The 25851-nt window shown below is 55.2% G+C and overlaps 2 protein-coding genes across 7 annotated transcripts in view; both read right to left on the bottom strand.

Moving 5' to 3' along the window:
• ZNF385C (zinc finger protein 385C) overlaps positions 1 to 25851 on the bottom strand; it is a 69156-nt gene that overhangs the window by 4639 nt on the left and 38666 nt on the right. For all 6 annotated transcript variants that reach the window (XM_071450626.1, XM_071450624.1, XM_071450625.1 and 3 more), the window contains 4 exons: positions 9653 to 9795; positions 3712 to 3822; positions 1164 to 1335; positions 453 to 782 (listed from right to left, as the gene is read on the bottom strand). In XM_071450626.1, coding sequence (XP_071306727.1) covers positions 453 to 782; positions 1164 to 1335; positions 3712 to 3822; positions 9653 to 9795 — 756 coding nt within the window. The remainder of the gene's footprint in view (positions 1 to 452; positions 783 to 1163; positions 1336 to 3711; positions 3823 to 9652; positions 9796 to 25851) is intronic.
• CUNH17orf113 (chromosome unknown C17orf113 homolog) lies at positions 11884 to 19776 on the bottom strand. Its single transcript, XM_071450623.1, has 3 exons — positions 19431 to 19776; positions 17185 to 17808; positions 11884 to 16248 (listed from the first exon to the last, which is right to left on the bottom strand). Exons 2-3 carry the CDS (start codon positions 17698 to 17700, stop codon positions 14716 to 14718), a joined length of 2049 nt encoding a protein of 682 aa, XP_071306724.1. The 5' UTR covers positions 17701 to 17808; positions 19431 to 19776; the 3' UTR covers positions 11884 to 14715.

Here is a 25851-nt window from a genome sequence, read left to right as displayed (position 1 = left end):
CACACAGCCCAGGAGTCATTGCAGGCTGTGCAGCTCCACAGCTCATTGCATTCCCAGGGGTTTTCTCCATAGGGCCACAAGCCCAAACCACCAAGCTGCTTTGGGAAGTATTATTCCAGGTTTGGAAGAAACCCTGGCTAACAGCTTCAAGCTAAATGGAAAATAAAGTAGCCTCAATCACTTGATTAAATGTCCTTAATTGAGACATGATCAATAAGAGTGTTTGACCTGGTGAAAATTCACCCTGGAAGCTGCAGCCCAGGTAAAGCCCCATGACTTATCTGTGCAGGTAATTTTAATGAATGTTTTTTAATTACAGCAACACTCATTAATGCTTGCTACTTCATTACAAGGCTGCTTGGTTATGGGGCGTTGCTGGGCTTTGCTCAGAGCCCCAGTGAAGTGGCAGGGGCCCATCCCCCTGTCCCCCTGCCCCCCAAAAATGCCCTTACCGGTGTTGTGAGCCTCCAGCTGGGACAGGGAGTTGACGGTCACTTTGCAGGTGGGACAATACAGGTGCTGTTTGCTCTTTTTCCCCTCTTTCTCGCTCTCAGGGGCCGAGCTGACGCTGCTGCCTGACTCAGCTGCCTGTGCCTCAGCTGCCTGGGCGGATGAGGAGGCCACGCTGGTGGCATCTGAGGTGCCCTCTGACAGCTCGGAGGCTGGTGGGGAGCCCAGAGGGGCAACACTGCCTGGCAGCTCCACTGGTGATTCCTCAGTGCTGGGCACCAGCCCCAGGCTGCTGCCCTCACCCTCCGACTCCTGTGGGCTACTGGCATCAGCTGGTGGGAGGAGAAGGAGAGGGGGAAAGAGGAAAAGAGAAAGAAATGGGCAGGAAGAGAAAGCTCTCTGTGCTTGAACATGTTTTCTGGATTTCATAGAGCACCCCCATATTCCCCAGACCATCCCAGAGGTTTGCATGCATCCCCAGCTCCCTCCTGTTCCAGCTGTTCTCTCCAGTGCATGCAAGCTGGGCTCAGCACCAAACCCTGGTGCTGCCACAGCTCCCACCAGCCCACACCCCCATGTGGCAGAGCCCTGGGGGTGTGTGGGGCAGGGCTCACTCCCAGAGACACCAAATCACAGGGAAATCACCCCCTGTCCCCTGCAGGAGCTCAGGGGGCACCAACCACAGCCTCCCCAGCCCCACAGCCCCCCTGTACCTGTGCTGCCCAGCTCCCCACTGCCCACAGGGCTGGGGGCCAGCTCGGCTGTGCTGTCCTGGCCAGGGGTCCCTGCTGCAGCCCCCAGCACCTTCTGCTTGTTCTTCATGGCCTCGATGGCCTTCAGCCTCCGCGCGTGCTTGTGGCCCTTGTAGTGGGCCTCAGCCTGGTTCTGGGGGGAGAGAGGGATGGCCGGGTCACTGCTGCGACAGACAGACAGACAGACAGACAGACATGCGGACATGGGCGGGGCAGGGGCTCAGAGCCGGGAGTGGCCACTCAGGCAGGTTTCTAGTGCAGCCACCTCACCTGGTGGCACCCATGCCCAGGGTAGGACCCCAAAGAGGGGCTGGGAGTGGGGTGTAGCACAGAGGGGTGTTGGGAGTGGGGTGTAGCACAGAGGGGTGTTGGGAGTGGGGTGTAGCACAGAGGGGTGTTGGGAGTGGGGTGTAGCAAAAAAGGGTTTTGTTTTGGCACTGAGGTGTAGCACAGAGGGGTTTTTTTTGGCAGTGGGGTGTAGCACACAAGGGTTTTAGCAGAGGGGTTTTAGCACAGGGGGTTTTTTGGCACTGGGGTGTAGCACAGAGGGGTTTTTGGCACTGGGGTGTAGAACAGAGGGGTTTTTTTGGCACTGGGGTGTAGCACAGAGGGGTTTTTGGCACTGGGGTGTAGAACAGAGGGTTTTTTTTGGCACTGGGGTGTAGCACAGAAAGGTTTTGGCACTGGGGTGTAGCACACAAGGGTCTTAACAGAGGGGTTTTAGCACAGGGGGTTTTAGCAGTGGGGTGTAGCACAGAGGGGTTTTTTGACAGTGGGGTGTAGCACAGAGGGGTTTTTGGCACTGGGGTGTAGAACAGAGGGGTTTTTTGGCACTGGGGTGTAGCACAGAGGGGTTTTTGACAGTGGGGTGTAGCTCAGGGGGGTTTGGCACTGGGGTGTAGCACAGAGGGGTTTTTTGGCACTGGGGTGTAGCACAGAGGTTTTTGGCACTGGGGTGTAGCACAGAGGGGGTTTTTGGCACTGGGGTGTAGCACAGAGGTTTTTGGCACTGGGGTGTAGCACAGAGTCATTTCCCTCCTCTCCCCAGCCTGCTCTGACACCAACATATTGAGGCCAAGGTATCACTCTCTAAGACATCAGCACGTTGCTTGCTTGGTGAGATAAGGACCCTGCTCTGATTAAATGCATCAAGTCACTCCTAAAAGCAGCTTTCAGGCAAAATTTATGACTCCAGAAACCTACAGTGAATTGTTGCTGTAAAAAAATGAAATAAAGGGGTTTTTTGGTGGGGAGGACACATCACCCAGTGTACCCTAAGGGGTGTCCAACACATGGTTCATGTCCCCAGCTCCTCTCTCTCAGTGAGCACTGGATAATGAAGCGTGACTCTGATGGATTCGTGTCTGCACCAAACTGATAAAAATGGCCACAAAAATAATTCCCCTGAACACTGATGTCCTCCCAACAGGGACAATGCTGCATTGTCCCCCCAAATCAACCCCGTTTTAGCAATTTATGGAGTGGAACCCCAGTCTGAATGAGACACTCCCCCTTAGTGGGACAGATTAATTTGCACAGCATTCCTGGGGGCCAGCTGAGGATTCCTGGGCTCAGCAGCGGGAACCATCCTACCCCATCCCTCGCCTTCCCTCCCCCTGTGGCTTCCCAAGGGCTGGGGCTGGTTCGTGGGAAAGCAAAGGGCGAGTCCAAGCGTGGTGCCTCATTAGCAAAGACAATGAACTGCCCCTGGAAAACAGGGCTGGGTGCAGCCAAAGTAGGTCACAGCCTCCAGGCTGGAACACCCACGGGCTGTGAGGGTCTGGGCCAGCCAGGGGGACCTGGAGGGACATGGGCAGAGCAGGAATGGGGGCACGGGGTGCTCGTGGGGAGCACATTGTGGGACTGACCCTCCTGGCACAACACCTCTAGCTGGGAAGCAATGAGCAATGAAGGAAGCAATGCTTTTCCTGAGCTGCTTGGCCGTGGAGTGAAATCATGAAGCCCAGAACCAGGGATTTTTGCTGGCAGAGCAGCAGCAGCAGCCCCAGGCAGTGCAGATCCAGCATGGCCAGGCTGGGATGGCTCCTCTGCAGGCAGGAGCAGCTCCAGCAGCCCAGAGCTCCTGTGCTGCTGGGCACCAAAAGGACTGGCAGCTCTGGTGGATGACACTGAACATGGGGATGGATGAGATTGACTCAGGGATGGATGGGACTGACCCAGGGGATGAATGGGACTGACCCAGGGCTGGATGAGAGTGACCCAGGGATGGGTGAGACTGACCCAGGGATGGGTGAGAGTGACCCAGGGATGGATGAGAGTGACCCAGGGGATGAATGGGACTGACCCAGGGCTGGATGAGAGTGACCCAGGGATGGGTGAGAGTGACCCAGGGATGGATGGGACTGACCCAGGGATGGGTGAGAGTGACCCAGTGATAGATGGGACTGACCCAGGGATGGATGGGAGTGACCCATTTTTGATGACACCCCTGGCAGGGGCTGGCTCCGTGTCCCTCCTCACCCCCAGCCCCGTGTGTGGCCCCACTCACAGCAGAGTTGAAGCGCAGGTGGCAGATGTTGCAGGAGATGAATTGCTTCTTCTTGAGCGGGGCGGGCACGCCGAAGGTGTGGCTGATCACTGCCTTCTGCACCGGGTCCATCTGCAAGGGGAGGCAGGGAGGGAGGCAGGGAGGGAGGAAGGGAGGGCTGGCTGCTGTGTCCTTGTTGGAACCCAGGAAATCCCTCTGGCTGCCCTGGGGGACTCGAGCCCCTGCCCAGGGGGGCTCAGAGACCTTGGCACAGAGCCCAAGACCCCTGTGCCTTTGATTGTGACCCATGGAAAAACAATTACCAACCTTTATATGAAGAATTACAAGTCAAAAGAGTTTAAGTAGAATGATAGTGAATTTATCACAGGGTGAAAAATAGATTTTTTTGGGGGGTTTTAGAATGGGGGTTCAGGGGGCAAAATGGAGGAATCTGGGCATGGCCAGCCTTTCTCCTTCTTGGCCTCCATCTTCTGCTGTGATGTTGGCACTTTTGGATTGGTTTAGAGTAGAAGCTCACTGTCTAACATAGGTGATAGGTATTGGGAAGTTCTGGTAAATAATGTACACGTAGTTTTTAGTATAAAAGATAACACCAGTGTGCCTCAACCCAACTGGCCAGACAGACCTCAGTGGGTCAGAGAAAGAATTTTATAGATAAGAAGCAATAAACAACCTCGAGAACAAGAACAGAAGAGTTCTGACTCCTTCTTCGATGGCTGGGCTGGGAAAAGAGACTTTCTAACACATCTTGGGGTCACTCTGAGCAGCAGAGATTCTGGGGTGTCTTGATGGCTGCCCCAGTGTGGCACCATGATCTGGTGACCCCCAGGCCTGTCACACTCCCAAGGAGCCACTGCCAAGGCCACAGAGCTCACAGGGGTGGCTGCAAGGAGCAGGGGATGCATCTGCTGAGGAGATGCAGCCATGGGGGCTCCCCTGCACAGGGCAAGGTGCAGGGTCAACACTGGCTCCTGTCCTGCTTAAACCAGGCCTGAATCCATCAAATCCACCAGGTCTGAATGTTGGCTGGAGTCTGGCAGAAGGGATGAGACCCCATCTGCACCAGTGTGTGCCCAAGTCCCCTCTCCCCTCACAAAGACATTTGTGTCACAGATGACAAATCACCAGTTTTTGTTTGAACCTCCCTGGCTCCCCTTGACCTCAACAGGAGCAGAAACCACCAAATGGGGGAGCAGAAACCACCAAAACAAACATCTGGCCATTCATTCTCCATGTGCTCCTCAGCAGAGAGTTGGGATGTCCCCATGCAATGCCAAAGGCACGAGCAGGGCCGTGTGTGCCAGCCCACAGGGGTGCCAGGCCAGGAGGGACACCCAAGACACAGAGCCCACAAAAGCCCCTCTGGGCTGCCCCACTGCTGCCCAGATGTGCTTTCCACCCTCTCAAGCCCAACAATGACAACTCAGTCACCAGGCTGGGCACACACAGAACCCCTCCAGTGCCCTGCCAGGTGTCTGTCTGTCTGTCCTCCAGCCTGCCCAGGGCTGTGGTGGGGCCAAGCCTGTGGCCAGTGCCAGCCCCCAGCCCTTCTGCCTCACCCCAGGGCTCGGCCTCATTCCACAGCCCAAGCACCAAACTGCTTCCAAAAGCCATAATTGTTTTTAACAAAATGCATTTATTAAGGAAGAAAACATAAGAATAACCTCTTTGTCTGAGCGTGGCTCCAATCTATAATGCAAGTATTGTTCCCTAGCCTGTGGCACAGGGAGATTATCTTATCTGAGTCCTGCTGTCAGGAGAGCCAGGGGTTTTCAGTGATCATATTTCTCTGCAAAGCTATTTCACTGCCCAGACAGGTGCATCAGTCTTCGAGGCACATGCCTGGACAACAGCACCATTATCAAGACCCCAAATTCCTTTCCAGGAGTGAGCAGAATGGTAAAAGCAGGTGATTAATGAAGTGCCTGTTTGCTATGAGATTTTACTCACTTATCTGGCATATAAATGAAGAGGCATTTGGGGTTCAGCAGAGACCTTGGGGGAAGCTACAGATGGCCAAGATGCTGCTCCATGCCTGACAACAAACATTGCAACGTGCTGCTGGCAGCACCCCCATGCTGCTGGGATGCTGGGCCAGGGCTTGTTTTCCAGAGAAACACCCAACTTTCCATTCAGAAAGGAAAAACTGCTCCAACCCTCCCAGCAGTTCCAGCTGGTTGTGCCCACCAAGCCCTGGCAGCTCCCGTGGGCTCATCCACACCCTGGGCAGGGTGGGGATCAGAGGAGGGTGCAGAGGAAAGGGAGATGCTGGCACAAGGACACAAATGAGCCCAGGGACTGTCTTGGCCTCATCCCAAACCTGCCAGTGAAGCCAGGGGGACACATCTGAGCCTCAGCTGCACGGTGGTGGTGCTGAGCAGCCCCAGCACAGGGTCTCCTCATCTGTTACCTTGGTTTTTTAAGATTTTCTAAGCCTTCTGATGCTGACATTCTTGTATTGAACTTTCTCACACACTTTCTGTAAATTACTCATTGTTTTGCATTCCCTTACAGAGGAGGAGAAAGTTGATGGGCTGTGGGTCTGTCCAGTGTCACTGGAGAGAGGTGGCACTGTCACCCTCCAATGCACTGTCACTCTTGGAAAACTATAAATGTTAGAGTCAGAAAATAAACTTCCCTTTTTCTTCACCTTGACAACAGCGGTGTGAGCTTGTGTTCTTTCATGTCCTATGGCAACACTCATCCTCCTGGGGTCATGCCAGGGTGATGGCACCAACCTGGATCTTTCCACCCCCTGTGCTTGTGCCAAGTCCACCCTGCTCCACCCTGTGTCTCTGTGTCCAGCAGAGCACCTGCACCTGCTCTGGGCAGGCACAGACTCACACTGCAGGGGCTGGGCTGGCAGCACCCTCAGAGCTGCCTCCTCACCCCAGCCCCAGGGCATTGCTGGTGCCCACTGCTGCTCCTGCTGTCCCAAAGTGAGCACTGTCCCAAGCTGCCCAGCCCCACGGGAGCACACATGGCCCCAGGGGCTTTGCCAGAAGCCCAGCCCAGCTCCAGCCCACACCGAGCACATCTGAGAGCCCTGGTGCTTCTCCCCAAAACCAGACACAAACATCCCTCTGTTCCTCCCTGCTGCCTGCCCTCACAGCTCTCCCAGACATGAGAACCCCCCCAGCCTCTGTGGGGCTACCTACCAGTGCCTGCAGCCAGGGATTGAGGCTCTTCCTGGCAGTTCCCAAAAGAATGGAGCCAGCAGCAGAGGTGGCTTTGGGCACAGCAGTCTTGGGGAATAAAGATCCCAGCTTTATAGTCAATTCCTATTGACTCACATTGCTTTATTTATCCCTGGATGTTCCTGCTGATATAAATAGCCATCCCTGTGCTGTGGCCACTGAGGTCAGGGCAGGAATTCACAGGGATGCAGCATCCCCTCAGATCCTGTCTGCTGACTGAGTTTTACCAGGCGCTGCTGGGTCCTGGGGATTTGCAACATCCCAAGCTGAGGGAATGAGGGAAGGGCCTTTGGAGCAAGGAAAGTGCTGTTAGGGGTTCTTTTTCCCCCCCTGGTTGTTGCTCTAAGTGACAGGAGGCAGCTTGGAAGGGTTTTGTTGGCTCTGGAGTAAAACATCTGCTGGGTTCATGGGAGCCCTGTGACCTGCTCGGAGCGTTGTGCTGGGCAGTGCAAACATCTCCTGCTCTGCAGGGCATCACTGAGCCCTCACAGCACCACCAGCCATGCAGGGCATGACAGGGGAACCCCCAGATCCTGCTGCAGAGCAGCTCCAAGGTGGCAGCAACCTCAGCAAAGGGCAGACCCTGACTGCTCCTTCCATCCCTGTCCCCACACTGAGGCTCAAGTGGAGCCTGACCAGCCTGGCTCAGGCTGCAGGGATGCTCCAGCCCCTCATCCTGAGGGATGCAAGCTCTGCTCTGGCTCCTCAGAGCAGCTTAGGCTGCAGGGATGCTCCAGCCCCTCATCCTGAGGGATGCAAGCTCTGCTCTGGCTCCTCAGAGCAGCTCAGGCTGCAGGGATGCTCCAGCCCCTCATCCTGAGGGATGGAAGCTCTGCTCTGGCTCCTCAGAGCAGCTCAGGCTGCAGGGATGCTCCAGCCCCTCATCCTGAGGGATGCAAGCTCTGCTCTGGCTCCTCCAGAGCAGCTTAGGGTGCTCCAGCCCCTCATTCTGAGGGATGGAAGCTCTGCTCTGCTCCTCAGAGCCACCAGCCTGGCACACCCTGCACCTCACCCAGCCTCTTTTGGCCACATCTCCAGCACAGACACACCCCAAAGGGCAGCTCCTGCCCCTGGACCATCAGCCAGCAGCACACACCGGGCTCAGGTCTGAGCTCAGAGTCCCCACATGGCTGGGACAGCCTCCCCTGGCATCTCTGTGGATGTCTGCCCCATCCTCTGAGGCAGGAGCCCACATGGAGCACAGCAGCCACCAGCAAGTTCCAGATTCATTTTCCAAATTAGTGATTTTTTTAAAGCAACAGCCGTGGGTGAGGCAGCGGCAGGTGGGAGCCAAGAGGGGAGGACAGCAGGCGTTGGGTCAAGTTCACTCCTGACTCCAGAGACTAAAAAAAGAGTCCAGACAAAAAGCAGGAACTATAATGGCATCAAAACCCCTCCTGTCCTGTGTTCCAGCTCATTAGCCCGGGGAGAGGCTGGGCTGGGGCTTCAAAAGAGCTTAAAGGACTCAGAGCCTAAATCCCATTCAACAGCAACAGGAATCCTGTGCCTGATTTCTGGACTGTCTTTGAGGATCTCAGCGATAATTTGCGCCTTCTGAGCACGTTTAAGCTCAAAGCCACTCACAAAAGGCCAGTGAGCAGGGAGGGGGCTCATTTCCAGGTTCATGAGAGAAAACAATGGGCACTGACTGAGCCCCAGAACACCAGCATGCAGTGCCTCTGGGGCAGAGATGGGGAGCAGCCCCCGAGTTCTGCTTTACCCAGAGCAGAACCTGCTCCCCAACAATTCTGGCAGCACCCAGGGCTTACAGAGACCCCCACGGGGCTGGGACCAGCCTGGAGGAGGGGAGCAGCACTGGGAGAAAACCGATTCTGGTGTATCTTTGGCCACATCCATGGCAGTCTAACTGTCTAATGGAACATCTCTAAGGATGTGTGTCATTGCCCACCCCACAATGCTGGGTTGGTGGTCCAAGGTCAGGACTTGGAGCCCAAGTGGGAGGTGGGAGCAGCCCCCCAGCACTCTGACTCCCCCAACATTCACAGCACCAGCCACATTCCTCATCTCTGTAGTACATTCTTTTCTTTTCCTTATTTAATTTTCAACTAATGAACTGCTCTCCAGAGCTACTTTATTACTATTGATTCCAGGGGCAAAATCCAATTGATCTTGGTTAAAATGAACCATGTTTTTAATTCTGGTACTGACAGGCTCTGGCTGGGCAGGAACCTCTCCGAGCTAAGGGCAAAGTGGGCATGTTGAACTGGCATCCAGCAGCCAAAGACCCCAGGAATTAAACCAGGAACTACCTGGTAGTGTTCAAGGAGTGGTGCCATGCAGAGAAGGGACTGCTCTAGGGGAGGAGGGATCCAGCAGCCAATGCCCATCCTCCCTGGGTGTCACAGACACATTTTATGAAAAATCCTTTCATTAGGATTTTTTTCTCCTGAGAAGCTGAGAGGCCTCAGGAACAAAATGTAAACAATAATTATCTGCTGCTGTGGAATGCAACAGGTGCATCATTGATTGGTCCATGTTGGTTGTTTTTAATTAATGGCCAATCACAGTCCAGCTGCCTCGGACTCTCTGAGAGTCACAAGCTTTTGATATCATTCCACTTCTTTCCTTGCCAGCCTTCTGATAAAATCCTTTCTTCTATTCTTTTAGTATGGTTTTAATATAATATATATATATCATAAAATAATAAATCAGCCTTCTGAAACATGGAGTCAGATCCTCATCTCTTCCTGGGACCCCTGCAAACACCACACCTGGGGACTCACCGTGTTGAAGTTGGGGAAGAGGTTGAGAGGTGATGTCCCGTTGAGCCTGAAGGTCAGGAAGTGCTTGATGTCCAAGGGAGGATGAAGGGGCCGGCCAGGGATGGGCAGTGATGCTAAGAGGGGGCTGCTGTGTCCGGAGGGACCTGGGCAGGCAGAGGGAGAGAGCGGCGTTAGCACCGTGATCCCTGCTGGCAGCAGGAGGACAGAGCACACCAGACACGGCACATGGGGACACCTGGACCCATCCAGGGAGACACCCCAGCCCAGGGTGGCCCTGGGCACCCCTTTGCCTCCCAAACTCCAAACTTTCAAACCTTCCAGGCTCCAAACCAGCACCCCAGGTCCAAACTGGATGCTGCCACCTCCGCATTCCAGCGTGGACACGTGCAGGAGTCCAAAGCCTCAAAAAGTGCCCAAACCTCCCCCAGGGAAGCAGCTCCTCCCCTGGGCTCCCCCAAACCAGCACCAACCAGGGCTCCTCACCACGGCTGGTGAGGATTTGGCTGCCAGCAGCAGCCACAGGGCTGGAGGCAGAGGCAGAGGTGCCCCCACTCCTGCGGCACAGCCGCCGCTCCCCGTCCCCCGCAAACGAACCACGCGCTCCAGTGTGGGATTTAAAAATAGCCCAGAGTTATTAATAATGTTCTGTTTCAACAGAAAACACCCGCGGGATTGAGGGAAGGAGGGAAGGGAGGCCAAGCAGAGGTCTGTCTCCAGCCTGCTCTCCATCACAGCGTCACAGATGATGAGCACAGGGAAGCATCCCACAAGTGGCACAGGGAGTCCCTGCCCAGCTCTGGGAGCAAGGAGGGGGGAAAGATAAAATAAAATAAATTAACTAATCAAATACAATAAATAAGAAATGGTTTCAGAGTGCTGTGAGCCAGAAGAGCCCATTCACATCCCACATGGCTTCACACCCCCTCCAACCCAGCCACAGCCCCGTCCCTTTTCCTGCAGCAAGGACAAGGTCAGTGTTCCTCGTTCCTTTGGATTTTTTTGAGGTTTGGGTTCTTTTCCACCTCGAAGGCATCATGGATCCCTTGACCCAGCACAGCACAACCACCCTCCTGGGCCTGAGAATACCCTTGTGGGAGGCTGCCTGGCCAGCACCCACTGCCCCAGCAGAAACTCTCCACCAGCACCGAGCCTGAGCCCTCCTCCAGCCCCCACACCCCAATTCCAGCTATGCAGAACAAGGCTCCTGCTGCTCCTCACTCTGCTCCGCACCCTCCCCACGCCAATCCCGGCTGCTGCAGGGTCTGAGACACATCAGAAATTCAAAGTTCGAGAGGTTCCCTGGATTTGAGCAGCCAGTGCTCGTCGCCAGCCCCACGGGCACCAACGACCTCTTTCTGGGCGAGCGCACGCAGAGGCTCTGCTGCGGCGCCGGAGCCATCCCCGAGCCAGGCCTGACTCCGGGGAGGAATTAGGGTTTGCTTCATCAGGCGTGCGCTGATCGAGTTAATTCCAGAGTCGCCCAGGAGGGAAATCTGCGAAACCGCTTAAAAATAAATAAATAACAGCACAGCAGCAGCGAGCAGCACTGGGTGAGGGGTGCATAATTAACCTTGTGAGGCGTGAAACAGCGTTTCTACATCAAATCATTTGAGGCGGATGGGCTGGAGCCAGAGGAGCTGCCCTGAGACCACCCAGCACACGCAGCCGGGGCCCCAAGCAAGAGCAGCAAAGGGATTTGGGGCTGGAGCATGAGGGGTGAAACTCATCACAGACAGGGTGGTTTGCACTGGCCTTAAAAACATAAAATATAGATATGCACACACACACACACACACACACACACACATCAATAAAAAAAAAGTAAATATAAAAATATAAATAACTATATTCTTATTACATTTATTAAATTGTCATATGATTATATTAATATTAATAAATAAAATTTAATAAAATATTATTATATATTGTCTCTAATTATATAAAAATTCTATCTAATTTCATATCATTATTTTTAAAATAATTATTATAAGTTATAGAAATATAAATATATGCACATTTTTATATTTATATATTTTATATATTTATATATATAGATATAATATATATATTTAAAATATACTTATATACATATGTATAATATACATAAAACATATATATAAATACATACATACACACACATATATATAAAATATATCTATATACACATACATATATATATAAAATATATATGTATATATATATACACATATATATATATATCTGGGAGGAACAAGAAGTGGGTGATCACCTTATCCCCAAAAATACTACAAGAAAGGATGCTGCAGCTCAGCTAATGCTTGTGCTGAAGGTTTCACTCCCTGGGGAGCAGCTCCTGCACTGGGCAGGCACAGGACGAGTGCTGAGGGCACACAGACTCCAGGATTGGCCACCACCTGCAGCAGCTGCTGCCCACCAATGGTACAGAGAAGATATGTCAGTGTCTCTGGCACATTCTTGAGCTCAAATTTGTGGATTAAAGACATTTCTGGATAAAGCAGGCAGTTAGAAAGAGCTCAGAAACCCCTGTGAGACCCTGCAGATGGGCAGGTCTTTTCTCACTCGGCTTTGTCCCTGAAGCAGACAAGACCCTAAGGAGCAGGAAGAGGGCAGAGGTCACCCCAGTGAAGCTCCCCAGGGTGTCACAACACCCTGCTGGGGCACCTGCAGGACACTCTCGGGGCACCTTCCCAAGGTTACAGGGCTATGGCATTGTGGGTGCTGCCTTACCTTTGCTGCAGGGCAGATTCCAGCAGCAGCTGAGGGCAGTATTTTTAGGTATTAATTAGACACTCAATTAAGGAGATTTGCTTTTGGGAGAGTGGCAGGGTCCCAGGTCTGTATAGAATGACACGACCTTATGCAAGGTGACAGCAGCAGCAGGTGGGTGAACAGGCCCCCAGTGGTTCAGCTTTTTGTCACAGCCCCTGATCTGTCACCCTCCAGCTTTGGCAGAGGAGCCCCCACCTCCCCACCAGTGCTGCTGCTCTGGCACTGAGGGCCCTCCTGGGACAGAGCATTATTCCAAGGGGCTGCTGCAAGGAGAGGAGCACAGGAACCACGTGTTCCTGCCACGAGCACCTGCTGCAGTTTGGGGGGGCTGTCTCTGTGTGCCCCCAGTTCCACAGGTGCCACCAGACCAAGAGGTGTCGAAGCCTCTATGTCCCTGATGTGGTGCTGCTGTGTGTCCCCTGCCCTGGGCTCAGCCAGACACACTGGAGCCTGCACATTCTCCACCTGGAGCTCAGCCCAGTCCCTGTCCCACAGACAAGTGACTTTTGTGGGGATCCCTCGGAAATTAAAGGAATTTTCAGCCCTACATTTAACCAAACTCACCCAAACCGTGTCTGGCTGTCCCCCACCCCTTCACCCTGCACAGCCTCTGAACACACACCTGCAGCAGGTTTCTCTCCTGCTCTGTGTGAGGCAGAGCAGAGCAACTGTTGTGCTCTGTGTGAAGCTCCCAGAGCTGCCTGTGAAGGTGGCAGGGCCAGGGCTGCAGGTTCTCATGCCAACAGGAGCCTGCCAAGGACCCATCTCCACAGACGCCGCTGCCTCAGCGAGCATCTGGCGCAGAGTCTGCCCAGGCCAGATGGAGATGGAGCTGTTGATTCACACAGAGGCTCCCTCCTGCTTGGGAGATGTTCTCAGCAAATTTTGATGGTGCCTCTAAACCCTTACCCAGGGCTTTAAAGGTTTTGTCTCTGGCCAAGCATGTTTCCAGGAGGCTCCCCAGTGCCAAAGGCTGATGGCCAAAGAACAGCAACTCCCAGTCACAATGCAGGACCATGGTGGCAGCACCAGTGCAGCCCCAGCACCTCTGGGATCTGGACTGGCAGCAAACAGATTGCACTGCACTGGGCTCCCAGAGCAGGCAGACCTGGGCTGTGGGGCAGCAGATCTGCTACATCCTCTCATTTCCAGCTTTTGGCAGCCCCAGCAGAGGACCTGGCACTCAGGATTTAACTGAGATGATGCTTCATGCTGCTGCACTGGGTTTATTGCTGATTAGAACCAGTCTGAAGTGAAGGAAATAGCCCTCCAAGTGAAAACCAGCAAAGCCCAGTCACACTGGAACACACCAGGAGCACCCCAGACCCATGGGCAGGAGGGTCTGAGCTCCAGGCTGCTGCAGGCACCAACAGCTCTGCCCACCTCGGGACAGAGAGTAACACTTCAGAGCAGAAATATGAGCTGAACACCTCCAGTTGGCCCCAAAAGCAGGTGTTGAAGGACTTTCTCCCAGACTGCAGGTTGCCAAGAGCTCAGGGTGCAAAGGAAACTCGGGGAGGTGAGGACGTGTTGGAAAGAACAAGAATTAGCTATTGATTGTTTTTGGACCCCTGCTCATAATTTATTCTGTCCTTGAAAAACAAAAAGTCCCTTTTAGATCTCTTTATACTTTAAACTTTAGGAAAATTAAGATAGACCTTTTTAATATAGATATTTATATATGTATATTTATATATATACACACATACACATATGTACACAATGATGCATTTAAAGTTAATATTTCCTCAGCCATTACAATATCATTCCTTAAATCTCTTGCTCTTGAAATGATCATGACTTGGTGCCACTGCTAAAAATACCCTGTGCTGTGTGCAAGGAACACCAACACGACACCGCCAGGCATGTTGGGGTCGGCGCAGAGCTCGGAGGATGCGCTGCCTTTTCTGCATTCACTCTCCAGGCTCCAGAATAACAAAAATCCCATATTTTTGCAGAGAATTAAGCAAAAGCTGCTGGGTATCTCTGTGCAAAGGCAACGTGACATTTGAGCTCAGGAGCTTCGCCTTCCTCTCCCCAAAACAAAATGATGACAAACCCTTGGAAAGAAACTCATCGCAATTCGGGATCTCGGGTGGCCTCAGGATTCTGAATTCTGGGTGATTCTAACAGAGGTTTGGGGCATAAGGATCCTGTTTTCTCTTCCCAGCACAGAGGAGGTCACCATCCACTGCAGCTGCTCAGCTCCAGCAGTGACCAGTGATGTGGAAAGGCAGCGTTGAGCTGGCCCTGGGGGCCGCCCGCAGGCTCCAAGGGCTCCAAACCAGCCACGCTCACTTCACCTGCGCCACGATGAACCCAGACTCCCTCATGCTCTCGTAGCACTCGATGGCCAAGGCAAAGTTGAACTCGCTGATGGCTGGCCCGTCGATGGCGATCTTCATGAGGTCAGAGAGCCCCTCGTCCCTGGCGAGGCGCGAGCGGCCGCGCTTCAGCAGCTCCCGGCCCCGGCGGATCTTCTCAGCAAGCACCGAGCCCAGCGGCAAGGCCAGGGCAATAGCTGCCAGGACAGCGAAGTCTGGGAAGAGCTCATGCATCTCAGAGCTGCTGTAGACCAGCTTGACACAGAGGTCCTTGAAGGAGAGCTGGCTGAGGCTGAAGACGATGCGCTTGAAGAGGGGAAAGTCGCTCAGAGCCCTCTCGCTCACCACCACCCGCGAGTACACCCGCAGCAGGAAATTCAGCTCGCTCACCCCATAGCTGCCAATGTCCTCCAGAGACTGCGGGTAGCACTTGGGGTTGAAAATAGCAGAGAAGGAGCTGATGGCCTCCAGGACGCTGCTGGGGAACCTGTCCAGCAGGTTGCCCCGTACCTTCTCCAGGTAGCTGTCCTTCAGGTGCTCAAAGTGTTTCAGGTGCACCTGGGAGCAGTTGGCCAGCTCAACACCCTTGTAGTAGAGGCGGCTCTCGCCCTCCCGGCCGTCCTGTGGGTGCTTGTTCATCTCTCTGAGGAACTCCTGGAGGTTCTGGCCACTGGTGCTCTGCTGGGCCTGCAGCGTGGTGGCTGTGGCTGAGACTATGGGCTTCAAGATGGAGAGGTCAAAATCCTCGATCTGGAAGAAACGACTGAGCTTCTGGAAGATGGGGAGGACATCCAGGAGGATCTTGGTGAAGGCCACAAACTGGAACTTCTTGAGCTCTTCGCAGAGGCCACGGGCCACAGGTGAGCACTCTGCCTGGCTCTCCAGCAGCAGCACCAGTGTGGGCCACGAGGAGTCAATGGCTTCTACAGCTGGGAAGATAGAGGTCCAGTGGATGGCTTTGGGGCTCCCAAGGTCTATCTCACAGAGGTCCAGGACCCTCCGCAGCTCCTGCAGGCTATCCCCTTCCCCCTGGAAGCTGGAGTAGAGCCTATACACAGCATCCACAGTGGTCTCATACTTCTGGAGGTACTCGATGGTGCTGATGCTCTCGGCCAGGAGCAGGGAGGTGCCGTGGGACAGGCAGTGCACCTCGGTGAGGAGCGGGCAGAGCGAGCTCAGCGCCGTCCCCACCCCGCTGAGCCGCTCGGCCACCAGCGAGGCACTGTCAGCACTGAGCCAGGTGAGCTTCATGGTGGGGATGCCAAAGGAGCGCATCACCTCGCCCACCTTGCCTGCCACCGTGGAGGCCTCCCCTGCAGGCAGCTCAAAGCTGCCCAGGAAGGTGGTGGAGGTCTGCCCGTTGCAGGGGGAGACAGTGGTGGTGAACACGGCGAGGCTGCGGTGCTCCAGGACGTCCACTGTCTCATCCACCACCAGCCCAATGAACGGCGAGGCTTTGATCCTGTGCCTGTCCTCGTTGTGGAGGACCTTGGCAATGGCTGCCTGGGCCAGTTGAAGGAGGGGTGCAGGGAGGGAGAGAGAAACACAAATGAGATTCAGAGGCAGTGGGAGATGAGCAGCACTTGGCACAGAGTGAGCGGGTGGGCTCCCACCCACAGGCTCCTGCAGCACAAGAGCCCCAAGCCAGGGAAAAGCCCTTACACACAGAGGCTGGAAATCACTGTCTTTTTCCCTAACAAGCTTTCTCCTCCTGCTCCTGTTTGGCAGCTCAAGCACCATGGGAAGCTGCTGAGAGCTTGGGGGTTCCTGTCCTGAGCTTGGGGTCAGAGCCCCACAGATGCAGCAGGACACAGCATCACCAGCAGCATCACTGGCCCCTCAAGCCCCCAACATCCCATTCCCAAGCCCCCACCTATGCTGGCAGTGACACCAGGAACTCACCTGCCCCATTCAACTCCAGAAGTTCCACTTCACCGGCCCAGCAGGGGCAGGAGCAGCATCAAAATGGCAACGTTTTTTCCATCTTTACTCATTTACTCACACTTCCCCCATTTCAGGCAAACTCCCCAGTTCGGAGGGAAAACTTCCTCTGTGTGTGCGAGTGCTGCAAGGATCACCACAGGCTGGGAAACCTAATTAGTGGGTTTAGTCTATCAGTAGCAAAATAAGGCTCTGCAGAGAGCTGAAAAGCCTGGCAAACAGCCAAGACTCACTAAAAATTTAATTTGATTTTAGCAGGCATGAAGCGTTGGTAAAATTCAGAAATCCCTCTTAAACTCTCCGGCTACTTGATCTTTCAGATCGCTCCGTTTAGGGCAAAAAAAGGCAAAACCCACAGCGCTCATGTGTTAATTGAACTCCTGAGACAATCAGCATTCATCCTGCAAAGCTCAGGGAGCTCGGTGGGCACAGGCACCGTCCCTGCCCTGCCAGGCGCAGCGACCACCCAGGTGCCAACCCCTAACCCCCCTTACACACCTGCATCTCCCTGACGCTGCCAGGGTGGTAGAACTCGCTGTGCTCCGACGCCAGCAGCGCCTGGCACAGGTTGAACTTCTGCAAGCTCAGCAGGGAGGAGCACCTCTCATCGGGGATCTCCTCCTTGGCCATCCAGTAGACCGTGGTGAGGACGGCCACCTTGGCCGGGTTCACCTCCACCTTGATGAGCGAGCGCAGCTCGGGGTGGGCACGGGGGGCGTCGAAGGCCAGCTGCTGGCGGTTGACGGCCAGCGCCTGGCGGTGGGCGCCCGAGGTGACGTGGCGCAGCAGCGCGTGCCGCTGGAAGTTGTCGGTGCCCACGGTGAAAGCGTTCTCCGCTTTGCCGTGCTTGTTCTTCACCAGGGCCTGCCGGCACTCCGCGCAAAACATGAGCTTCCTCTCATAGTCAAACTCCAGCCAGGTGAATTCTTCCTTCCAGTGCTCGTTGAAATAGCGTTTGCACTTTTTGTTGGAATTGGAAGTTTCCCCAGCTGGCTTTTTCCCCGGGGGCACCATGCTGCTGTGGCTGGGAAATCAGCTAGGGTTGAAGCGCACCGTGCCCCTCGAGGAGCAGCGCACGCATTTAATTTAGTAAGAAGGTCTATTACCACTCTCCTGGTCCGACTGGAGACGAAAGAGACACAAGGGAAATGGGATTAGGGCCCTGCAAACCTCAGCTGGGGCTCGGCTGTGGTGGCACAAGTGACAGTGGCACGGTGACAGCAGCGGTGACAGCAGCCCCAGCACCACACGTGGGGATCCCATCAAGCTCCTCATCAGCACCAGCAGAAGCTCTTGGTGTCACTGGTGGGGCTGGCACACACACAGATGGTCCCATAAGCACAGGAACACCCACAGGCTTCCCCTCGGAGCAGCCTTCCCCACTGTGCTGGCACTGGGAAGGTGAGGAAGGCTCAGCGGGGATGAAACACCCAAAAAAAGAGCGTTCAGCCCTAGAGGAGCAGCACCCACGGCTGGCAGTGAGTGCCAGGGCCCTGGAGCAGAACAAGGGTGACTGGGAGCTAGCTCAGACACACGTGCTGGTGCGCACACGTGCGCTTGCAGTCCTGCCTGCCTTGTCCCTCTTCCAGGGAATTGCCAAAGCCCTGGCAGCTCCCGTGGCAGCACAGCCATGCTCTGCACGCTCAGTGGCATCCCAGTGTCCCTCCCAGGGGGTGACACACCAGATCCTCTCCAGGCCAAGCTCCCAAGTACCTACTGAGCTAGAGGCTGCAAAGCACTTAAAGATGTAACCAAACCAGGATCTGAAGGGTTTAAGCATTCACTTGACCTCCTCCCTACACTTCAGCCTGCTCAGTCTGAACTCACATTTCTCCATGAACCGGACTGAAAATCCAAACTGAGCCTTGATAAAGGTGTTGGTGAAAGGAGGGGGAAGAACCCAGTGCTGCATGGGGAAAGGGGAGAACCAAAATGCAGAGGGGAAAAAGAAAGAACGTGGACACTGAGCAGCAAGAAAAATGGGGAATACCATCAGTCCACTGATGAGGAACTTGAGGTTTTTCTGAAGAACAAGCCCCCAAACTAGAGCCATTGCCACGGTGCTGTGGGAGCAGGGGGAAGGAACCTTCACAATTCAGGAGTCAGAACAACACCAGAACACCCATCCCCATAGAGCCAGTGCCCTGGACAACGCTGGCAGGTGGCCCTGGAGTGACCTGGACCTCAGCCTGGCACAGCGACCGCATCCATCCCTGCATGGCCCCAGGGGGAGAATTCCTGTGCTCTTTCCCTGTCACTGACCCCATTCCCTCCCAAGCCATCCCCACAGCCCCCCCCCCCCCCAGCACTTGCTCCAGCAGAAGCCGCTGCCTTGGAAAGAAAACAAAAAAGAGCAGCAATTATCGTGTGGGATGCAAGAGGCCGGGGCGGGGGCTGGGATGGAGCAGAGCTCCGTGGCACCTCTTCCCACAGCACCCAATTCCCGCAGCTCTGGCACCAGCCCAGCACCCCTCGCTGCTGCTGCTGCTGCTGCTGCCCACGGGCAAGAGCAGCGCTGCGCATCCCGGGGGGCTCGGCAGCAGCTCGGCATGGGGGGCACACTCCGGTCCCCCAGCGGCTGCTTCTCCCCCCGGCGGGAAGTTTGGCCAGGATGAGGGTTTGGTTGTGAGAGGACGAGCTGATCCTTGTCCCCGGAGCATCATCCCGGGAGGGTGAGCGGAGCAGCCCCAGCGCCCAGCCCAGCCCTGCGTGCCCACCCCGCTCACCCGCCCCTCCATACGTACCATGGAAAAGCTGCCATAAGCTTTGGGCTGGGGGGGACTTGCAAACTTCCCAGATTTTAAATAGGAAAAAATAAAAATTTAAAACCATCTAATTAAAAACAAAAAATACGCACAAAACCAAAACAACAAACGAAAAAAGAAAAAACCACCAAACCCAGCCAAGCAACGCAAAATCCAAAAATAAAACAAAAAAAAAAAGCAGCGGGGCGTTGGGGAGGCGGCCCCGCAGCCCCCGCGGCCCCGAGCGCGGCGGCTGCGGGAACAAAGCCTGCGGCGGCCGCCCGCCTCACCGGAGCACGGGAGCCGCCATCTTGCAGCCAGCACCGTCTGCCTCACGGCTGCTCCCGGCAGCTCACGGCGGCAGTGGCCACTAGCGGTGACCGGCATGGGCAAGGCCCCGCGGCCGTGGCCGGGACACGGGGACACTGGACGTGGTGGTGGCCGCACTGGCCATGGGGGCACTGGACGAGGTGGCCGGGCCACGGGGACAGCGGAGGCCGCAGCGGCCGCGGGGACACTGGACGTGGTGGTGGCCAGGCCACGAGGACACTGGACATGGTGGCGGGGCCATGGGGACAGTGGACATAGTGGTGGCTGGGCCACGGGGACAGGGGACATGGTGGTGGCCAGGCCATGGGGACACAGTGGTGGCCAGGCCATGGGGACACTGGACATGGTGGTGGCCGGGCCATAAGGACACTGGATGTGGTGGTGGCTGGATCACAGGGACACTGGACGAGGTGGCCAGGCCTTGGGGACACTGGACACAGTGGCCGGGCCATGGGGACACTGGACATGGTGGTGGCCGGGCCATAAGGACACTGGATGTGGTGATGGCTGGATCACGGGGACAGTGGACGAGGTGGCCAGGCCTTGGGGACACTGGAAGCAGTGGCCGGGCCATGGGGACAGTGGACCTGGTGGGGACAGCGGATGCGGTGGCCGCAGCAGCCCCTGAGGATGGGGAGCCCATGGAGCTGTGCTCTGTGCCTGCCCCATGCTCACCTGCCCAGAGCGCTTCCCCCCAGGTGCCCATCAGGTGGGCATCAAGGGGCTCCTAGCCTGGGTCTCAGCTGAGAGCTAGGCACATGCAGCAGGGTGAGCTGCAGGAGGGTTTGCAGCCAGCCAGGATGGGTGGTTTTGGGGTTTGGAAGTGTTCTGCAAGTTGTGGGCAGAGCAGCACCCAGCAGTGGACACGGAGGTTTGGCGGGATCAAGTCCAAGCCCTTTGGTCAATGCCACAAGGTGTTCCTGCTTACCTCCACCCCTGGTCCGTAGCTGCAGGGCTGGGGCAGAAACACAGCCCCCTGCCCCAGGGCTCCCTAACGAGCAGAGGGGTTCCCTACATCCCAAAAAGCTTTCTTTTAGCAATAAATGGAGCCTCTTGACTACTTCCAGAAAGAGAATTTTGTGCCACCTTTGCACACCTTGGATCGGCAGGATCCGAGTCCAAGCCCTTTGGTCAATGCCACAAGGTGTTCCTGCTGACCTCCACCCCTGCTCCATAGCTGCAGGGCTGGGGCAGAAACACAGCCCCCTGCCCCAGGGCTCCCTAACGAGCAGAGGGGTTCCTCACATCCCAAAAGCTTTCTTTTAGCAATAAATGCAGGTGAAATTTAGAGTCTCGACTACTTCCAGAAAGAGGATTTTGTGCCACATTTGCTTTCCCCAAACAAGGCTCCTGAGAACACTGAACTCCCAAGGGGCACCAGTGTTCCATGGGACTCCCGATGGGAACCTGGCTCCTGTTTTCCAGCACATATCCTGTGCCTGGGAGCTGAAGGATGCTCCCACCCAGATTCATCCTGCTCCCGGTGTGGAATTGGGCCATGAGGAGGGACGTGGCCCACCGGAATTTGCCTGGATTAGGAGCTGATTGTACCTGGCTCCAGCTGGCTCTGCACCAGGGGGGTCTGGTGGCCCCCGGTTAATTCCCCTCTTGAGGCTCCTCCACATATCCCGGGGCAAGAGGCTCTTCCTGCTTTGGGGACATTCTTGCCGAAGTGTCAGCCCAGGGTTAATGAGAGCTGAAGGTGGTGAAACCAGAGCCGGCTCCTGGGGTGAAAACACACCCGGATTTATTCTTGTGCTAATGCCGCGAGAAAAGAGGATTGAGCCTTTTTAATGAGGTTTTTAGGAGCCTGCAGCATCCCCTGGTCCCATTCCCAGCACCCAGAGCAGGACAGCAAAGGTCAGCGACCCCAAATTAGCAATGGTTGGAACCAACTCCATTTCCCAACCCCTCCACGGAGCCCCTGCAGTGAAATCCATGGGGACCAGTGTACTCCAGAGGAGAACACCCTTGTTCTGCCTGCCCCATGCAGGGGGCAAGGCTCAAACCACTGATCCCTTCTCCCCTGCAAACCCATTCCTGCTGGAAGCCTCAATTTCACACGAATTTTGGGCAGCATTTGCAGGATGTCCCTGACCCTCTGCCCTCACATAGCTGCCGGATGTCAGACGTCCTTCCTAAAGGAACTGGAGTGGAGATACTCCTGTTTAGCTGCACACAGCAGCAGCAGCAGCAGCCTTGGCTGGAGCCAATTGTTGCTGTTTTTCCCGAGCTGGGTGGGCAGGTGCCCGGAGCACCAGCACATCCATCATCCCCACAGCTCGAGGGTGGCAGCAGCCATGAGCCACAGTTTCCATATGAGTCCCAGTTTCCACTGGCATCCCACACCTCGGGCAGCCACAGCAGCTCCCACTGGGATGCTCCAGGCACCCCTTCCTGCACTCCAGCCCCACATCCATGGACGGGTTCCCCGAGGGTTTCTTATTCCATCTATAAGAAGCTGAACAGAAGAGACCAAACCCAGCCATATTACCCCCTCCAAAAAAATGTTTAAATCCCCGAGTCCAAAGATATTTATGAGATTTTGTTTCCATCCCTGCTCTAAGCCAGTCAGGCTCGGGGAAATGACGCACGCTGCTCCCGCAGGGAAGCGGAGGTGCTGGTGCTCCCAGAGCTGCTGACCCCGGGGAGCCCATCCCTGCTCCGCCAGGAAAGACCCAGCACCCTGCTCACCCTCTGCACCCAAATCCCCAGCCGTGCCAGCCCCCAAAACGAGCGGGGAGCGTGCAGGGGAGGGAGGACTCACGGGAGCTGCATCCCTCGCACCCACCCGCAGGTGGTGACAGCTCAGTTCGGTCCCTGCCGTGAGCGGCGGAGGGGGAAGGCTGCGAGGAGCCGCTGTCTCATGTGGGAGAGAGCACCCGGCACCGTGTCAGCTCAGCCAAATTAAAAATACTCCTGCAGCCCCCGGGCTGGTGCCTGGACGGGCGGATCTGGCAGGGACAGGGCATGCAGGATGTGCAGACGCTGGAAGGGATGCGGGGAGATGTTCCCACGCAGAAAAGGGGATGGGACGCGCACTGGGGGACCCCAATATTTCTCAGCTGTGTCCCAGCTCTCCTGCACAGCTCAGGGTACTCAGGGGGCTGTTCCTCCTCTTCAGCACCACTGTGGGCACAAAGACTGGCTCCAGCACACTCAGATCCTTGTGCAGGGGCTTGGATGGGCAGTGGGCTGTAAGCAGGGAACCATGGGGTGCTACTGGAGAAGAAGCCCCCCAGTTTGGTGACATGGTGCCCCCCACACACACCCCACAGGCACTGGCAGCTTGCAGGATGCAGCCTCGTGCCTCGTTCCCTGCACAGCTTTGTCACAACCTTCAGCTGCGTGACTGCAGCTGGCAGGGAACAAGCCTTGAAATAAACTCAGATGACATTCCTGCAAACTCTGGACATGGCCACAACAGGATTACTGAGCTGGGCTGGGGAAGGGGGGGTGAACATGCTCATCTCTCCCCGCCGGCGACCCCAGCTCTGGGCTGAGGCTCCTCTGAGCAGCAGCTGAGAAGGGCAAAGCCCTTTTGTCAAGGAGCAGAAGCAGGGACAGGGTGATCTCGCTCCCTGGGCTTCCTCCAGTCCATGCACCTGGTCCTTGGGAGGCAGCTTGGCTGCATCTTTCTCCCCAGGAGCTACAGGGAACTTCACCCCACAGCACTGATATCAAAAACAGCTGCTGAGGAGCAAAACTGGCTCTCAGCCTTGCTCTATCAAGAGCATCTTCTCCTCCCTTGTCCACAAACACTGAGCCCAGCTCCCTTTGGATTTTAATTCCCAACGCTCCCCATTTGCCAGGTAATGATCCGAAAAAGCAGCATTTAGGGATGCCTCCCCCAGCAGAGATCCCAGTCAGCTCAGTGTCCCCTGTGTCACAGCCAGCAGTGCTGCCAGGCCATGGCAGCCCAGCCAAGACCCCACCAGCCTCTGCCGCAGGGGCTCAGGAGGGATTTGGGCTCATCCTGAAGGGAGGTGGCAAACACTGAACCCTGATCCGGGCTCCACTGCCCACCCCTCCCAGGGTCCTCCTGAGAGATGGAGAGCTCAGGAGTGCAGCAGAGCCCCCCATCAGTTCAGCCTTTATTCTGGGCACCGTTTAAATTGTAAAAATTGCAGCCAAGTCCAATTCATTACAGCTGAGGAACGGCTGACAGAAATGAAAAGGGAGAAAAGCTCCTCAGATTGATGCTTTCTCACCATTCCAGTGAAATAACCAATTTGGAACAAATTAGGGGCTCCTGTCTCCACCAGCCTTTTGAATTGCCTCCAAGCCAACGCACATTTTTCATAGTGCAGCATTTCTTCCATTAGCAGTGAAAATTAATGATTTCTATTATTGAAGCACCTGAAGGCAGGTGCCTCCCTCACACAGCTGGGGCTGGGCTGGCACTGAGCCCCCAGAGAGCCAGGAAGACCCACGAGAAGACAGCCAGGTTCAGAGAGGGTAAGTGACTCGGCCAGGGCCTCCTGGTAGGTCAGTGGCCATCCCTGCTGGGCTGTTCCTCTCAGCAGTGCCATCCCAGACGTGCCAGGGCACACAGACCACCGTGGTGACACCCAAAATGCATGTGACAGTGGCACAGCTGTCCCCAAAGCCCCCCTGAGCAGTGAAACCACCTGGGCTTCAGCCAGTCCCAGCTTTGCTTGGGTAGGGGGAAAAGGGGAATTGCCCCAAGGGCACAACTCAGACTTCAGGAGGGCAAGTCCTGGGGCACCCAAAAGGGCTTTCAAATCCCAATCCTCTCACATATTTCCCCTCCCAAGTTTTAGAGAGACCAAAGCCCTTCACCTCCCCTCTGCTCCCAGCATTATTCCCTGAGCACAGCTCCCCAGCAGCTGAAGCACACAAACCCCCTGCAACCACAGCTGCCCCATGGCCAGGATGGTCCTGCCTAGGCTTTGGGAGATGACACACATCTGTTCTTCTTTTTTAATTAGATTTTTATTTCCTACCTCTAGTATTTCATTGTAATTTCCGCCACTCCTACCCAGGCCATGCTAATATAATCACTCAGGAGGAGAGTGGGAGCAGCCAGCCCACTCCTTCCAACATCCCGCTCAGGAAAGGCAGAAAAAAAAAAAGCAATCTGCTAAATCCCCAGCCCCTGCAGTCATTACAAGCTCAGGGACATCAGGTGGGTGCTGAAACAAACCATCAAAGCCTCAGTGCCGCCAGCACCTGCCAGGAGCATCAGCACTGAGAAACTTCAAAAAAAAAAAGTTCACATTTGCCCAAAATACTCGTTAGCAGTTCATTGCTGCAGCAAGGTGAGGCATAATTAAAAACGGACTAAAGAGATCTGTGAATTATATCCTCGGCTTGATGCTGGAGACACAGTGATATTTTTTAGCCCACATCATCCTGGAGGTCAAGATTAGATGACAGCTTGGTCTAAAAATACTCTGAAGGGGAGGCTGAGGCTGTTGGAGGAGGTCAGAGCCCCCTGTGCCCCCCTCCCAGTGTTGCTCAGGGTTGAAACCAAGGGGCAGATGTGTCCCCCAGGACATTGCCTGGAGCAAGCCCCAGTAATAAAAACAACTGCTGCATTTGCAGGGAAATCCACCCAAAACAGGCACGGGGAAAGCTCGGTCCCACCATCTGCCAAAGGAACCCCAAAGCCAAACCCAGCAGCTCAGTGGGGCCAGGCTCCCCACACTGTCACCCCCACAGGTCCTGAGGGGGCTGGAATCACCATGAAAGCACCAGATTCCTCCCCCTGGAGCAACACGGGGAACATCAGTGAGCCCAAGACACTTCAAAATTGAAGCTTTAGTGGGTATTGAATATTTCCTCTGTATCTGAGGCCACAGAGTGAAAAGCAAGCTCTGGGGTTGGACTTTAGTTTGTCTTTCAAGCCTGCTTTGCCTGACAAGTACTCCAGATAAATTTCCCGAGTAGTGTTACACGTTCCAGAGAGACAGGGAAAGAGATTTCAGAGAAAAGATTGTGTTTCAAACTATTAGAAAAAAATCAAATTGATCCACGGGACTCGGCTGGGGCCAGCTTGATCCATGGGCACCTGACTGATGTGCCAGGCTAACAACATCCATGTTCCTGGCTTGGTTGCCCTTGGGCA

Source organism: Agelaius tricolor, unplaced genomic scaffold (genome assembly GCF_023055355.1).
Source record: "Agelaius tricolor isolate 1412-34295 unplaced genomic scaffold, bAgeTri1.0.p SCAF_31, whole genome shotgun sequence".
Classification (NCBI taxonomy): domain Eukaryota; kingdom Metazoa; phylum Chordata; class Aves; order Passeriformes; family Icteridae; genus Agelaius; species Agelaius tricolor.
This window is presented reverse-complemented; position numbering and strand designations above follow the sequence as displayed.